At 40.1% G+C, this 17,726-nt stretch overlaps 1 protein-coding gene across 6 annotated transcripts in view; it reads right to left on the bottom strand.

Moving 5' to 3' along the window:
- Nucleotides 1–17,726, bottom strand: part of LOC140495879 (protein Shroom4-like) — a 154,971-nt gene that overhangs the window by 54,003 nt on the left and 83,242 nt on the right. For all 6 annotated transcript variants that reach the window (XM_072595100.1, XM_072595099.1, XM_072595098.1 and 3 more), the window contains 2 exons: nucleotides 16,582–16,713; nucleotides 9,989–12,425 (listed from right to left, as the gene is read on the bottom strand). In XM_072595100.1, coding sequence (XP_072451201.1) covers nucleotides 9,989–12,425; nucleotides 16,582–16,713 — 2,569 coding nt within the window. The remainder of the gene's footprint in view (nucleotides 1–9,988; nucleotides 12,426–16,581; nucleotides 16,714–17,726) is intronic.

Genomic DNA, 17,726 nt, shown 5'->3' on the forward strand with positions numbered 1-17,726 from the left:
CTAATTTCTCAAGAGATGAGAGTGCTACCAATTCAACCACAGCTGACAAAAGGCAGTTATTCAATTTAATAACTGTACAGCATTAGAGCATTCAACTGCCTTGCAGCTTATTGCTGATTCTCTCACTATCCTTGCAATTCATCAGCCCTCCCATATGACTCAGTCATAGCTTCCTTTGTGTATTCTACTTCCTTTGAATCCAAATATTCATAGCAACTTGAGGGCTATTACTTAGGGAGAGAATAGTCAAAGAACAGACTGAACATAGAAATCACGATGATCTAAAAGGCTATTTATATAGTATAAGGGAAATTCCACTCAGCCATTTTAATTCAGCATCCATCATTCTCCACAGACAGCCTAGTCTAAGATCAGAGTATTAGAAATGCTAGACTTTCACAAAAGTCATGACATAAGAAGCCATGAACCTGAATGTTCATCACTGAACAAACAGTTACCCAGCCTAATGTTCCTGTACTTTGTCCATAGCTCTTCAGTACCAGACTCTTCTTGTAACCATCTATGTCACTTTAAAGTATGAAAATCACATGACTTTGTCCACCCCAGTCCAATACCAGCACCTCCCCATCATACTTTTAAATATGTTGAAGTTTTCTGTTCATATCATTTTTTCAGGCACTCAATTCTAGGTCCTTACCAGTCTTTGGGGCAAAACAAAGATTTTGTGCTTTGCCACTAATTTCTATATCAATTTCTTTAAATCTGTGAACCCTAGTTTTTGACTAGCATTCCAATCTACTCCATCTAGGCTTATCATACTTTTATATACCCTGGTTAAGTCACTCAGCTCCAAGGAAAACAACCCTAGCTTTCTATAGCTGTAACTTTCTAGTCCTGACAACATCCTTACAAATTCCTCTACAGCCAAAAAGAATCCATAATATTCAAGCTGTAGTCTGACCAGTACTCTGCGTAATTCCACCATAATCTTCCAGCTCTCATATTTTATGCCTTGGCTACTTAAGGAAATCATACTTTGTTGACCAGTTTGCAACCTCTTGGCATCTGTAGACATACGTTCCAAAGTCATTCTATTCCTTCACCGTACTCGGGGTCTTCCCATTTGTTGCACTTTCCTTTGGTTTACGGTTCATTTCCCAAAATGAATTATTGCACATTTTCCTGGATTGAAGCACCCACTGGACTGCCTATGATCAAATTATCTATATCTTTCTGTTGACAAAAGCTTTGCTCCTTACTATCAAGCAGTCAATGAATTTTGAATCACATGCAAATTTCTTTACCGCGCATGAGCCTAAATCATTATAAACTATAAAAGGCAAGGCACCATGTACTGTACCTGATGAAAACATACTAGTATCAGGTTTCCAGACAGCACCATCTATCAAACAATAGCCTTTACTTCTTTCACTAAACCAATTTAGGATCTAACTAGTGACTTTTTCTTGGATCCAAAGGAGTTTTCTTTTTTGCACAGCCTTTCAAAGCCTTGTTAAAATCCATGTGAGCTGCATCGATCACACTACCCTTAGAAAACTTACTTGTCATCATCACAGAAAACACAGTTAACAAATTCCTGCTGACTTTCCTTGATTGATCAATGCATTTCCAATTACTGCGTTGAAGTTAAGATAACTGGATTTAATTATTCAGATGACCTTTTCCTCCCTTTTTAAATAACTACTCAATGTTGGCAATCCACCAGGTCTCTGGCACCACTAATAGAGTCAGGGATGATTGCATTACCACGTTCAGAGCTTCTTCAATTTTGTCCCTCACTTATTTAACAATCTGGAGATAATGAAAATCATGAGGCCGGATATTATGAGATGACGTGGTGCCCTTCCTTCTGGCTTAAAAAAAGAATTAAGGAAAGGAACCTACCCACAGTCCCAACAGGTAATTTAACACTCGGAATGCAGTGAATCAGTCCGAGGCAAGGCCACACCTTTCTTGAGAGGGATATGACGACTGTTCCACTGTAGCACAGGGAAGGGGGTAAGATGAAATTTTGTGATGGATGAATGGAGCCTTCAGAGGAATATTCATTGACTCACACAAGTAAAGCTGTAAACCTACTAGGTAGTGTGGGCACCCTTCCATCTGGGTAAAGTAGTGATGGTGCAAGCTGGCACCCTTAAGTAGTGATTGATTGACAACTCAAGGGCCTCATTGGCCTAAGGCAGGTAGGCCACCCTAAGTCTTCTTCAGCCCCCTATAAAAGTATTATTCAGGGCAGATAGATAGGTTGCCTACTGGATTTTACATGACTTCTACTTTTAAACTAATTGGTGTGCATGTGTGAAAAGAAGCACAGGAGACTAGTGGGAAGGATGAAGAAGGTTCACGTAAGGCTGCCTGAGTTGTCTAGTCTAAAGTTTCTCTACAGCTGTCCTGCATAAAAATATTTAGCCATAAAACTAGTTTTCAGAGGTCAAAAGTTTAATCCTAGTGTGCAGCAATGTGCTTCACATCAACCAAAAAGTGATAGAAAATGCTACAAACATCCTCATGTGGGTGGCACGGTGGCACAGTGGTTAGCACTGCTGCCTCACAGCGTCAGAGACCCGGGTTCAGTTCCCGCCTCAGGCGACTGACTGTTTGGAGTTTGCACGTTCTCCCAGTGTCTGCGTGGGTTTCCTCCGGGTGCTCCGGTTTCTTCCCACAGTCCAAAAGATGGGCAGGGTCAGGTGAATTGGCCATGCTAAATTGCCCGTAGTGTTAGGTAAGGGGTAAATGTAGGGGAATGGGTGGGCTGCGCTTCGGCGGGTCGGTGTGGACTTGTTGGGCCGAAGGGCCTGTTTCCACACTGTAAGTCTAATCTAATCATCACCTCTGTTTTATACAGGAATAAACCAGAAAAGGCCTGGTTCCTGATCACCATCTATCTTCCTTTTGTGGTTGAAAAGGAAAAAGACCAAAATTAGGATAGTTAAGCATCCCAAGGTTTATCAGATAATTAGCAGTCACTCCTCAGAGTCACACATGAAGAACTATCATTTAATCAAAATAATACCTGGCATAAAAGTCACTAAAATGAAAGCAGTGAATGGTTAAATAACATATAACCAATGGAAGATCTGGAGGTGAAGAGGAATAGTTGACGAGGAGGGGGAAGGGGAATAAAAATTCAATTCTTAATCAATTATCAACACCACATCTAACTGAAGAAAGTAATATGAATTCCAGCAATTTAAACAGAAGCAGTTGAATACAAGAAACATTTTAATTGATTCAGGAAAGATGACAAAACAACATGGTGATGTTCTGGGGCTCAATATATAACCTCATTAGCAGTTAGCATTAACCCTGGCCTCTGCTGATCTCAAGCCTGATAGAGGGTATTAATACATGATAAGACCTTGCACGCAAATAGCACCTTTAATGCAACAATGTACTCCAAGAACCTTCACAGTACCATTACGCTACGTTCAACACCAAGCCACATAATGAGAGAAGTAGTATTGTTTAGCAAAGGTCCTAGGCAGTAAAGCGACAATCATCAATAATGGAACAATTAATATCAGAGACATCCAAGAGACCAGAATTACATAAGCCCTTGTATTCAGAGGACTGTGGACCAGAGAGATCATTGAGATAGGGAGGGGACAAGACAATGGAGGGATTTCAGAATAAGGATGAACATTTTAAAACTGGGTGTCAGAATAACTCATGGAGCACTGAAGGGTGATGGGTGACCAGAAATGAAGGACACAGGCAGTAGAATTTGTATAATCACAAGTTTAAGAAAGAGGGAGGTAGACATGGAGTGTATTAGAATAATCCAGTCTGGAAATAGCAAAAAGGTGAATGAATATTTCAGTAACAGATGAGGCAGTTAGCCAATGTTACTAAGGTGGAAATAAACAGTGATTGACTTCACTGCAGTGTGATTAAAGGCTTATAACAGGGTCAAATATGACACCAAGGGTGTGACCAGTCTGGGTTCAACCTCAAATGGTTGCCATGGCGAAAGATGGTATCAGCAACTCAAGAATGAAGAGAATTTTTTATGCTTTCATCATATCCAATGGGAGAAAAGGTTCAGTTCATCCTGGATTGGATGTTGAACAAGCAGGACAACCAGAATTTTGTGAGGAGGACAAGATGATTACTTTTCCTGATTGCTTTCTGGGAGGAAAGTACATGTGTGGATGCTGGGTGAGGACGGATGGAGGGTTTGGCAGTAACACCACATCATTTTCAAATAGCTAAGTAATGCTAGCTGTTTATACTGGCTTAAAATTAAGCTTCTGGCAATGTGCCAGAGGACATGGAACTGTACCTCATGCATTTGTCAGCATTTGAGAAGAGGAAGAAGGGAAAAGCTCAAGCTTAAAACAAAACATGCCAATGCAGGCCTTTTCCATTTGTGCACAGTAAACTAAATGCAAAATGCTCTTTACGCATAGACAATTTAATTTTTACTCTTCTGCAAAAAAACAGCAAACAACCAATTACTGTGAATGTGATGTCTGAATAGCATTGAATAGGTATTCCTAGAATCCTCCAGTGTTTCTCACCTATAATCTATTTAAGATTTCTGAATCTGTAGGATTGAAGAAAAATAAATTAGTGGTGTTAGGAATAATACCTTAGGAGTTCAAATTATATTTTTGTGCTAAGATTGGGGAGGCATAGCTTTAGCTTTATTTTTGGAGTTGTTCTTGTCATTTGACAATAAAAGGATATTCTATTCTAAAAAATGCGTGGAACATAGTTTGCATCCATGCATTTTTAATAAGGTTTTACAACCCTCGAAGTGAAGAGATGGGGATAGTCACACAGCAAAATAAGAAAGCTCGAAATAAAACAGTGCTAGAAACAGTGCTCCAGAGACCGAAAGAGACACAGAAAACTACAGAAGGCAATCAGTGTGTATGCGCATGTGCACTTACCAGCAGTGTTAAATTCTCATAAGAAATCCTGCAAGATTACTCAAAACCGGGTTTAGGGAACTTGGAGCTTGTTATGCAGATTTCTTTTTGAGCTGACTCAGGGAAAGATATTACCGGAGGAAAAAGGCATCTCCTAAATATGCAGAAATTCATTGGAAGGAAACAATTTGCGGCTGTCCCTGCCTGAGCAAGCAGCCTTGGTATGGAGACTATAGTAAACCTTTTCTGGGGTTTTTGGTGTTTGTAAGGATATTGATGGGATAAAAGGAATAATGAGAGTTTGAATCATTGTCTGGTGTTTGTAATGACTTTTCTAGTCAAATATAGTTTGTGTTTTTGTTGTTTAATAAACGTTTTGTTTCTTTAAAGTACAATGACAGACCTTTGCTAATATGTTTACTGACTGACCTACAGGTACAAAAACAAAAAGGCACAAAATTAGGTTCTATTTAAGCCAGGGTTCACTTGGAGATCTAAGTTTTTCAGTGTTTATATTAACTAAGATCAAAAGGTAGGACTCAGCCAGAATCAAAAATCCTTGAATTTAAACTGTTCTGTGAATCGTTAAAAGAAATGACACGTGAAGGTACTGGAAAACAAAATAAGCATTGTTATTATATATATCATTTGGGTTCAAATTTTAAAATGACTTCAAATTTTGTGAAGAATTTTGGAGCAGAAGATGTGACAATGGATCATTGGAAATCTTTTGACTAAGGCGAAACTAAAAATTATCAGCTATACTGCAGGTAGAAATTAAAGAAGGATCTCATTAACATGGTACAATTCAAGTGATTACTCAGCATTTAGAATAAAAAGGTCAGAAGCCCAAATTTGATAAATCATAGATGGAATTAATTTAGGTTCAGTTACAAATGAACAAAAACCTTGAACCGGAGGGGATAAAAAAAAGAGAAAGAGAAATTAAAAACTTTGAATTAGAAACAAAGGTGATGAGAATTGGAAATATAAAACCTTGTACTTGTATTTAAAGACCATATCATTGCATCTCCTGCATTTTTGATTGTAGACCGAAATGTAATTAGAACTGTTTCAAAACCAAAGATGGTGGACGGAATTATTGCTCTTTTAAAAACAGATGACTGAAACTGATTCTGTACGGTGTCTATTCTGTCACTTTATTTAAACCATGGGGGTGGGGGATATATTTGTAGATGGAATGCCACTGTAGTGTGGGTACAATGAGAGCTTTGGCCAGCAACTGACAGCTGATTGGTTTGTGATCAGTTGCAGATACCAAAAATCATCAGTTTGGCAGCTCAATAGCTTATGGGTATGAATGATGCAGGGGGAGAAGTCTTCAATCTTCCGGAATAAGTGTCTCTCTCCCCCTCTCAAGTGGGGAGGCTACAGAAGGATCTAGACAGGTTGGGAGAGTGGTCCAGGAAATGGCTGATGGAATTTAACGTGAGCAAGTGCGAGGTCTTGCACTTTGGCAAAACGAATATAGGAATGGACTACTTTCTAAATGGTGAGAAACTTAATAAAGCCAAAGCACAAAGGGATCTGGGAGTGCTAGTCGAGGATTCTCTAAAGGTAAACATGCAGGTTGAGTCTGTGATTAAGAAAGCGAATGCAATGTTGTCTCTTATCTCAAGAGGGTTGGAATATAAAAGCAGAGATGTACTACTAAGACTTTATAAAGCTCTGGTTAGGCCCCATTTGGAGTACTGTGTCCAGTTTTGGTCCCCACACCTCAGGAAGGACATACTGGCACTGGAACATGTCCAGCGGAGATTCACACGGATGATCCCTGGAATGACAGGTCTAGCATATGAGGAACGGCTGAGGATACTGGGGTTGTATTCGTTGGAGTTTAGAAGATTAAGGGGAGATCTAATAGAGACGTACAAAATAATACATGGCTTTGAAAAGGTGGATGCTAGAAAATTGTTTCTGTTAGGCGAGGAGACGAGGACCCGTGGACACAGCCTTAGAATTAGAGGGGGTCATTTCAGAACGGAAATGCGGAGACATTTCTTCAGCCAGAGAGTGGTGGGCCTGTGGAATTCATTGCCACGGAGTGCAGTGGAAGCCGGGACGCTAAATGTCTTCAAGGCCGAGATTGATAGGTTCTTGTTGTCTAGAGGAATTAAGGGCTACGGGGAGAACGCTGGCAAGTGGAGCTGAAATGCGCATCAGCCATGATTGAATGGCGGAGTGGACTCGATGGGCCGAATGGCCTTACTTCCACTCCTATGTCTTATGGTCTTATGGTCTCTCTGTAGAGAAAATGCCTGAAGTTTATAGAAATTATACAAGTTATATTCTCCCACCAGTTGCTGTAAGCTGTTACCTGTAACAGATAAGCAAAAGTCTGCTAATCCCTCTATGCCTCCTGTGAAGAGGTGAAAAAATCTGGAGAAATGAGAGTGAATAGAAAATGCTGACAAGCAAAGGGGTCCACTCAAAAACCAGGTGGATTGAATGGTGTTTCTCAGTTTTATTCCTTCTACCCATGAAACAATTTTTGGTGTCTCTGCATCTGTTCATGTATATACAAGATATAAAATGGGGATTACGAGTTTTAACTGGCAGAGCCAAATATTGATAGTTCATAGTGGTGATTAGAATGTATTTATTTGCAACCAATAGTAGTCTTGTTAAGTACAAGAACATGGTCAGTGCCTTCCCTTAACTTCCCCATAAATTTGCTTTCTTGATGTGGGATACTATAACCCTAATTTACTTGAAGCTTTGGAGACTAACACAGGCAGGACCCCAAACTCAACAGGCTATTTGAATTTTAATCAGACAGATGCCATTTTCGCTGTAGCAAGGATCTTAACCAAAACCCAGAGTGGGAGATAGAAACTTTGATAATACTCAAAAAAAAGCTCAAAGGATGGATAAGGTATGAAGAACTGTCAAGCTGCAAAATTGTTTCAATTTAAAATGACCCAAAATAAAAGTAGAACTTATAATCACAGAGCTCAAACCAAGTATTGAGAGAATTTTACCAGTGACATTCATTACAGGGTAAGGATATTATTGGACAATGGTCTCATGCGGTGTTGGTTCAGGAAGATATTTTTAAAGAAAATTAAAACCCCCGTGTCAGTGATAGATTATAAAATACTCAAACTGTGACATTTTAAAATTTTTTTTTAAAAGGGCTACCTGTGTCAATAAGGCTTGAAAAATTCTATTCTGCTAGTCACAATAGTTGTTTGTTGACATTACTCACCTGGCTATTATGATGTCATTATTAAGGCTTATTTTCACAACCAATCATTATTTCACTAGGCAGTGATAAATTCACAGATTGACAGTTCAAAGAGGTTATCAAATGATTACTTCTCTTTGATGTGCAGATACAACATATTTTAAACAGGGATTTAAATGTTTTCAATGGGCTTTTATGAATGGAAATGAATTTTTTTTAAAAAGCTAAAACAAAACCGATATGCAAGTGTGGAACTTTAATTCATTTCTTCTTTAGAGCAGTATAAGTCCAAAAGGTTGGTGGATTGTGATGGGGGAAAAATGCATTATTAAGTTGAAACTGCAGGCTTCATGAGCAATTATTGTTTTTTTTTGGGGGGGGGGGCCTTGGGGGGGTTAGGAGAGGCAATACATCAGCATGGATGATATGAGGGATGATGGGGGTTGAATGGAGGTAATGATGTGTGTCATGGGCGAGTGGATGTGGAGAGTCAAGGTCTAGCACAGATATTTTAACAAAACAACCAGATCAAAGGATGAAAAAACTGAACAGGGCCTTTTAAAATCCCACTTTAGCATTCAGTAGCTTCATTGACCACCTCTGATCTGCATTTGGGGAGGAGGGAGGTACAATTCCATCATGTACCCACTCCACAGGTGCGAAGATCCTGCAATTGTTCAGATGTAGTCATGTTAGTTGGTAGATTTCCTCTGACATTTATCCTTATCAGGAACAATGGGAAGCATGTGCAAATTCCACACAGACACTCGCCCGAGGCTAGAATTGAATCAGGGTCCCTGGCGTAGTGAGAAAGCAGTGCTAACCACTGAACCAACTTGCCACCATGTTGACCTCAGTCTTGAACATACTCAATTACCAAATCTCCAAAGTCCTCTGAGGCAGAGAACTTCAAAGATTCATCACCCTCTGAGTGAGGAGATTCCTGCTGACCTCAGTCCTAAATCAGATAAACCTCAAAAGTTAATCTTATTCTGAAAATGATTCAGATTCGGGACACCACCCCCAGCCAGAGAAAATACCCATCTGCATCTACCCTGTAAAGAAACATTCATGTTTTAAGGAGATCACTTTTCATTCTTCTAAACTCCTGAGAATGAATGATCCAGGGCTCTTGCATCTCTCCTCATTTCTCCATCATAAGAATTAGTTTGACAATCCACAGAGATTGGCATTCAACATGTGCCAGCACCTAAAAACACAAATGACACATTTCCTATCCACTTACAGTATACTTTTACACTTCAATGCTGCACAGGTAGCTATCGTTTTAATGCTATTGTAAGAACATGGTACACAAGGCCATTCACCCAGTTTGTGGACTGGACCATTTTAGCCTTATCACTTATTGTCATGGCACTTACTCATTCAGCACGTCTGGATATTCTCAGTATTCCTGGCCAAGTAAGATGCAGTCTAATATATCCATAGGCTTGTTTGTGTTATGTTGTTAGCTTTGCCATATGCTAAATGTCATTACTGCCAAATAAAATTACATCAGTTGGCAGCTTGGGTCCTGTCTTCATATTCCAGTTATAAACAGACACAGCATTAAAAAGGATAATATTTATTCAATCTAAACAGCCATGGTAGGTTGTACTTAAACAAAAAGATCTTTTTGTTCATGCCCACAGTTCCCTTACTCCCTCATCACTTCACTTCCCCTCCACCCAATGAGGCCCTGATCACTCAAGCTGTAGTGAAGGGGGAGACTGCATAAGAGAATGCTTCTTGTAAGAGGAGAGGTAAAGATTTGGTCAATGTGTTTCTTCTGGACACTTTCTGGCACCCTTTAGATTACTGTTCCTCTGGTCAGCACAAACAGGTTATTTGACTCACTAAGGAATGAACCTGTGACAAAATGTGGCATTTAAACAAAGTAGGAAGATTAGACACATCCTACCTCAGGAAAAGAAGTTTGCAACTGGTTGGACCTTAGGGTGGGATGAGGATCTTCTAGTTGACTGTTATCTGGAAGGAAATACTGATAATGTAGTGTTGGAGTTAAATCAGAATGTTGCACCTGCTGAACTTGAGAAATACAACGTTCTTTCAAAGTGCTTGATTTACTTAGTTTGAGAGGCTCTAAATGTTCACGTTCCTGCTCATACAACTTCTTTACTTGTCCATGGTGAATTGCTTGCTCCAGATTTCTAGATGAACACACGAGATCTTGCCCAGAATCTTCACTGACTTTACATGAGGGATGTTGGAACACTTCCTTTGCAGAGTGTCTCAGGTGATCACTTGGGAGGGCATGTAATTTGCTGCAAACATTTTGCCCTTTGGATTTTCCTAGCGTATTTGATTTGCTTTGAGGTTTCACAAAATTGTAAGAATCAGAGGAAGAAAAATTTTTACTAGTCTCTTCAAAGAATTTCCTCCTCTCTGCAAAAGGCACCAGTGGAGAGGTATCTGGTTCCTGTAACACTGCTACCGCACAAGGTTTTGCCTCATCAACGCTGACTTCCTTTACCGCCTTACTTTGCAACTCCCATCCATCATCTGGTGTCCATCTACATTGGCTAGTTCCAAGAACTTGTTGAGCAGTCTTCTGCTCCTCAATATTTTGAGATAATGAACCTGTTTTGCATCTGTTTTGTGGAAAATGGGAGTTGTCAGTCAGTGGACGCAAATGCATATTTCCTGTTTTATGACCATCTTCCAAATTGTTCAAACTTTTATTAGGATTTGCAGTCTGCAATTTTGTGCCTGTAACAACTTCTGCTGAGCTATTGGTATCAGACTCACCAGCAAGACAAGTATAGGAATTGGATGGCTTCTCTCTCAAGTCACCTATTTCTTCTGAAGCTTCTTCCATTTGTAACAGCCCAGTTCCACTTTTGTTCTTCTGCAACTGAGCTTTCTTCATTTGTATTTCATTACGCAAATTTGTGGCAAAACGGTCACTTTTGCGCCGCATTCTAGCTACTCTAGAACACCACCCTCGAGTATTTCTGTCAGTTTCATTCTTTGCTTCTTCAGTGTCTCTCTCATTTTCCAAAGTATTGCCACTTCGACCTTCACTCATTTGATCTGGTGGTCTTGGAGGCAAATGCAAGTTTTGCTGCTGGAATGTAGTTTGAGGAGAAGCACTTGTACAAGTTACACTATTCGGCTCACCTTTGCAAGGGGAAGAATACAGGGGAGTATCCAAATAGTGATCACAACTTGCTACTTCAATTTCTTGCTGCTTCATTTTTGGTATGGATTCAGGATTCAAGGAATTCTCTTTCATCTGCTCTTCAGATGAAAAATCAGTTTTATTTAAAGCTTTATGAGTAAGCGCTATGTTGGACTGATATTCCTGTTGAGGTATTGATGCACAGTTGGTCCATTGATGACTTTCCTGATCATAATGTGATCTCAAATTATTTTTACCATTGATTGCAAGCGGTAATGAATGCATTTGCGTTGTTAACAACTTTTCAGGTGCACTGTGCCTATGCAAATTCAAAGGTGATCTTTCATTCTGCTTTACCTGACCCAGGCTTACATAGTGACTGGTAACAAATGATGGCTCAATTAAATTGTACAAGTCCAACTGCTCCATCAAATATCGACTGGATTTTCTAGGGAATGTTGTATTTTCGTGCAAAATAATTTTTTCACTTTGGCTCTGAGAATGGCAATGTTGCCTTGGATGTTGCCTTAACAAACAGCAACATTCTACTGGACAATGGCTCGATATTGGTTTACTGGAGTGCAGGGTAGTACCGACTGAGCACTTTGGAACATTGGCAATATATTGTCCCTCAAAATCTTTATCTTTTGTAGATAACAATGTTTCAGAAGCACATCTTCCGGAATGAAGTAGCAGGTTTGTTGCTGCAAGTGCCTCAGAATTTGTCATGCACAGAGATGCAGAGCGAGCTTTGGCTGCCATAAAACTTTCTCTGCGAACAGGTGGCTGCGGAGGTACTGATTTGGTAGAACTTGAAGAATTACCTTCATGTGCACGGGTTGGCAGCATGTTGCTGCTTACAGATGATCCTTTTCCACAGTGAGAACAAAACTGCTCTTCAGATGGCTGTTCCCTGCCTTCATTTCCATTTTGAAGATATTGGGCATCTCCATACTTGGTTGGTAACCATGGCCCTAAGCCATGTAGTATGCTGTCCATGGAGGCGGACTCATCAGTCTTCACTGACGATGACAGAGTATAGTCAGAGGTGTTAGAGCTTGCAGAAAAAGAGCTGTAGGCAGAGTCCCTTTTGTTGGGATATGCACTTTGGTCACAGTTTTGACTGGGCTGGTCAAGACTGTCCATACTCCCAAACGAACTCCTTTGATCTGTGTTCCGACGGAGTGCTAACTGATCCCACTGTGCAGGATAGTCACTAGAAGAAATAACAGAACACTGAAATTTTAACATGCCATAGAAATCATAATTCTTCTGAAATATATTTTAGCACATAATTTGAAACTGCCAGAGAGTCTTTACCACCATTCCTGCTATCTGGCTACAGGTTTACAATATATTATATGTTCATATATGCTAAAGTTTTCAGAACATCTGGCTCATAGCTCATGTGTTTCAATATAGAGACATTAACTCCTAAAAGCAAAAAGTTAACAGTATCAAATGGGATAAATGCAACTAAATACCATGATCCAGTGTATTTAAAAGGTTGAGGTGATATTGTTTTAAAACATTAACAGCTAGGAAGGTAAGATAATTAAAATACTGTGCTGCTGTTATTTCTGCAACACTGAGGACAAATGGCAGTTCAGAAGGTTACTTATGTTTGTTTAACAAGATCAGAACGAAAGAGATAGAGCTGTAAAAAAAAAGGTGTGTCTACTTGATGTCTGAAAAGCTTGCACTGAACCATGCCATAGGGGCATGGGGCTCAATTAGTTTAAAAGTATTCAGTAGACCCAAGAAGTCCAGATAAGGACAGTCTGGAGCAGCGGATATCATAATGGAGATCGGTGGAGCTTAAGAGGATTCTTTGGCTTCAATGCGTTGAATGTGGGTGTGTATTTTGCTTGGAGAAGGTAGCTGCAGTTTGTAACTGGCAGAGTACTGTAGCAGAATAAGTGGCTCCAGGCAACACAACTGCTATTTTTGGCAGAGTTTAGATAGTTATGGCTCAAGAGAAGTCCTACAGAATGGTGGTTCCATGTCTTGGAAATAAAGATCAAGTCTGAGTTAAAGCCCCGAGAGATAGTTCAGTGCAGCTGAGCGTGTGTGAAGGAAACCTGCAAGCAATCGTGCTTGTTACAACTGTGAAAAATCAGAGCAGAGAGAAATTCAGCAGAAGCTGGGTAAAGCTCGATGTTTGATAAAAGTTGGAATTGTGCCATTACCCAGAGACAAACAAGCAGCATCAAAAGCTCTGGGGAAGTTAGTATCCGGCAAAAAGATTGAAATATCCAGCTGGGAGAAGTTGTTGAAGTGGTTGGAGAGGTTTTGCAGGCATTCCAAAACCAGACCTTCAGAAGTAAAGGATTGTAACTTCTTCTAAAGGAGACAGAACTTCAATGACATTGGTGACCCACAGAGTCTAACATCTGGGTGGAATTTGTCCTGACTGTACTTGCCATTGAAAGTGCAGTCTGTGAGTGCTCGACCACAGTTTACTGTCTACTCCTTTTACCTCGTGCTAATCTTGATTGTTAGTATCCAAATTGCATCCATAATTTATGAGATTTTGAATCATTATCATTGTTCAGTATTCCTGTTAGCCATGAGAACACATTCCCAGCTTTGATCATCTTTTGCTTCAGCGTATCCAGAATTTACAATATACATTTGTAAGCAGCATTTTCTGCTGTGGCAGCGAAGAACACAAATTACAGGTTCTAACTAGAATTGGTGATTGTTTTAGGAATATCATTGTCAAACATCCCAATAAGAATGGATAGATTCTGCTCTGAGAAGCAGACATACCAACCACACTCCTACCATGCTACATGTAAAAAGTATTTTATTGTAGACTAATTTGGATGGGAGTATTGGAATGAGTCAGAATACAGAAAGGAGATAGAATGCTTAGTGTCATGGTGCAATGATAACAACTTCTTTCAACATCGGGAAAAGTAATGATGGAGGGAGTGATTATTGACTTCAGGAAGAAAGGAGGAGGACATGCCCCTAACTATATCAATGGAGCTGAGGTGGAGAGGATAGAGAGTGTCAAGTTCCTAAAAGTGACAATATCTAACAGTCTGACTTGGACCTCCCAAGTAAATACAACAGTCAAGGCGGCACAACAATGTCTCGTCCTCTTCAGGAAGCTTAGGAAATTCAGCTTGACCATAAGGACCCTCACCAGTGTCTCCAGATGCACCATAGAAAGCATTCTATCCAGGTGCATGACACATTGGTACAGCATCTGCTCTGCCCAGGACCGTAAGAAACTAAGGGAAGCCATCCATCACAGAAGCTAACCTCCCATCTATGACTCCATCTACACTTCGTGTTGCTGCTGAAATATTGCCATCAAAGACCCTTCCCACCCTGGTAACGCTCTCTTCCAACCTCTTCCTTCGGGCAGAAGATACAGAAGTTTGAACATATGCACCAACAGGTTCAGGAGCAACTTCTTCCGAACTGTTATTAGAATGCTGAATGGAAATTTCTAATTTCAAATCTAATATTGATCTTGCTTTTGCCCACCTCCTGTTCAATCCTAACCTTGTACGCCTGCTCTGTCTATACGTTGCTGTTGCTGCAAACTGCTTGTACTGCTCCCAAAACAATTTTTTCCACTGTACTTAGGTACATATGACAACAATAAATGAAATCAAGAGAGAAGGTCCAAAATGATAAATCCATTTGAAAAAGGGAACCTTGAAACAAAAAAAAATTCAAGGAACTCGGAGCTAACTGAATGGTGGAACAGACTACAGAAGTTAAAGGGCATGCTCTTGTTCGCTATATCCCAAAAGGAAATCAGAGGTCATAGAGTCATAGCGATGTATAGCATGAAAACAGACCCTTCGGTCCAACCCATCCATGCCAACCAGATATCCCAACTCAATCTAGGCACACCTGCAAGCAGCCAAGATATAAAAGAAACCAAGGGGCAACTTTTTCACACAGAGGGTGATATGTGTATGGAATGAGTTGCCAGAGGAAGTGGTGGAGGCTGGTACAATTGCAACACTTAAGAGGCATTTGGATGGGTATATGAATAGGGAATAGGAAATTACTGTTACTGAGCAGGTTTGGCAGCAAATGTAGAGAGAAATCAAGAGTCATCACTTCGGGTCAAGTGATCCTTCCTCAGTACTTCCCTTCTCATTCTTTCCCCTCCCAGATGTGTTGTGACCCTCAGGTGAAACCACCATCAATTGTCTCCCTATAATGAGAGCACAGCCTTGTGGTCTGGTAGGACTAGAGCAGCTTTATCTTTTACTTCATTTGTATTGTTATGTCTACGGTGGGAAGGCAGAAAACTCTTGCTGATAGTTACAGTAGAAAAAGGCTTGTACCAAACCTAGAATAGTGCTTTACACACTACTAAAAAAGACAACTTTCTAAACAAATGTCTCTAGATAATTTTCTTGCACAGAGAAACAATAGTACTGTTGAAGTTAAAATACTCTGTATGACCTTTCAAAAATAGCATGAAAATGGTGGTTAAAAAAATCTAAATGCATAATAAAGTTTAGTTGTCAGCTGACACGAGCTTCTTCAGCGTTCAGCAGAATAGTTTTCCAGCCTGATGTTGCATGTGACAGTATCCTGGTGTAATTAACACAAATACAATGATTCCTATTAGGTCAGCAGCACAGACAACCAGCAGCACGCCATGAACATCTAAACAAAGTAATTCAGGAACGTGATGCTGGATAGTCAGCATTCCTATACTCCCAGACTTGTTTTAATGTTTATCCCATGTTTTCTCTGTTGTTTTCCTGTTGGGATGTCTCATTATGAACTCTGATTAGCCATTGATATCTTAGTGACAGCGCTTCAAGTGAGTGGAGAGAGTTTAAAAGTGTGGTGCTGGAAAAGCACAGTGGTCAGGCAGCATCTCAGCAACAGGAGAGTCAACATTTCAAGCATAAGCTCTTTATCAGGAATGTCATTCCTAATGAAGAGCTTATGCTTGAAACGTCGACTCTCCTGCTCCTTGCTGCCTGACCGGCTGTGCTTTTCTAGTACCACACTTTTCGACTGATCTCCAGCATCTGCAGTCCTCACTTTCTCCTCAAGTAGAGGGAGTGACAGTTGAATCTAATTCAGTTTTAGCCCAATTTAGTCACAGGAAGATCCCAGAAAAACTCATTAGTTACTATGTAGGAGCAGAAATCCTATTGATTTTCTCTTCCCTAGCCCAGGAGCACTGAAACATGTAGCCTTGCAATCATTATCCCAGCTTGAATCAGTTGACTAACACCAGGATTTGAGTTGGTCTGTGTTGTTTGAGCTATTTTGTGATGCTTTTACCAACTGTGACAGCTTAACTGTTTTCAGATACCTCATTCCTATCACAAGAACAATGCTGATTACCATTTCCAATAACAGTCCATAAGACTCACCTGGTGTCGTATCCTGAGTGCCATGACAAGCTGAAACATCCTGATGAATAGTACATCATAGTGGGCTCAGGATGTGCCTCTGATAACTTGGCTAAGTGCCATGTGTAAGGTCGTATCCCTGGACCATTCTTCCTAAAAGAAAGGACACAAACGTGAGCTGTAGATGCAAGGTAATGAAGTAGTTAATTGTATGCACTATTTATTCACTTCTCTGTAGACTTTATCAGGCTACCAAGTACTTCAAAAGTGCTTAATCTAGCTAGGAAGCACCTTGAGATGTCCCATTGACATGAAAGCCCCATTGTACAAATCCAAGTTTATTGCTTTTCTTCACAGCAACAAGAATCAACTAAAAGTTGCATGTGAAAGGTACTGAAAAATTCAAGACTGGTATCTTGATAAGACAAATGCACTTTGAAATTAGCTTTAGTGTACATATCAAGTTTTCTTAAATTTTTGGGTGTTACTAGGTACAATGCAATTTCAGCAGCTTCCTCAAGTTTCATCTTTCTTCTTTGAAGTATTGACTCTGACTTTGGTACAGTTCCTCAGGTGTCTCAGCACTGCAGCATCTTACCTCATGTGCGAGGACCCAGCTAAGTGCTAATAGCCTTTCTTCAGTCAAAAACAACTCTCCTGACTGATACATTTTCTGACAATCATCACTAGACTGTGGTGAGAAGATGGAACCATGCTAATTTCCTCCTCTCTCACTCAAAATAAAGCAACCTGTAAGACAAAATTGCTAATTTGCCCAAAATAAGTTAATTCTTCAATTGAAGGAATTTTATGTCTGCATAGGTTAGCACAACACTCAGCACTGCATCTCCCCACTGAGTCATTAATGTGGACCCTAGAAATATTCCATATCTTTTATCTTTCAGCTCAATTTCTCTTCGTTCAGAGAAGAAGTGGTTACACAATTCCAGTGGCAGTAGTATGGTTCTAGGTAATGGCTGTGCCCAGGTACCTGACATTAGAAGTCGTGACATCTCGGGGCATCTTCGTATTCGCAGACTGTGGGATAGACTTTATGGCTTTGTTTTTCTGGCAGCAAGGACTCATGGCGGAGGCAGGGTGTGATCTGGACACTTCCTTTACTTTTGGCTGTTTCTTTTACTTCTGCTTATGTTTTCAATGCTGCC

This window comes from Chiloscyllium punctatum, chromosome 25 (assembly GCF_047496795.1).
Source record: "Chiloscyllium punctatum isolate Juve2018m chromosome 25, sChiPun1.3, whole genome shotgun sequence".
In the NCBI taxonomy this organism is placed as follows: domain Eukaryota; kingdom Metazoa; phylum Chordata; class Chondrichthyes; order Orectolobiformes; family Hemiscylliidae; genus Chiloscyllium; species Chiloscyllium punctatum.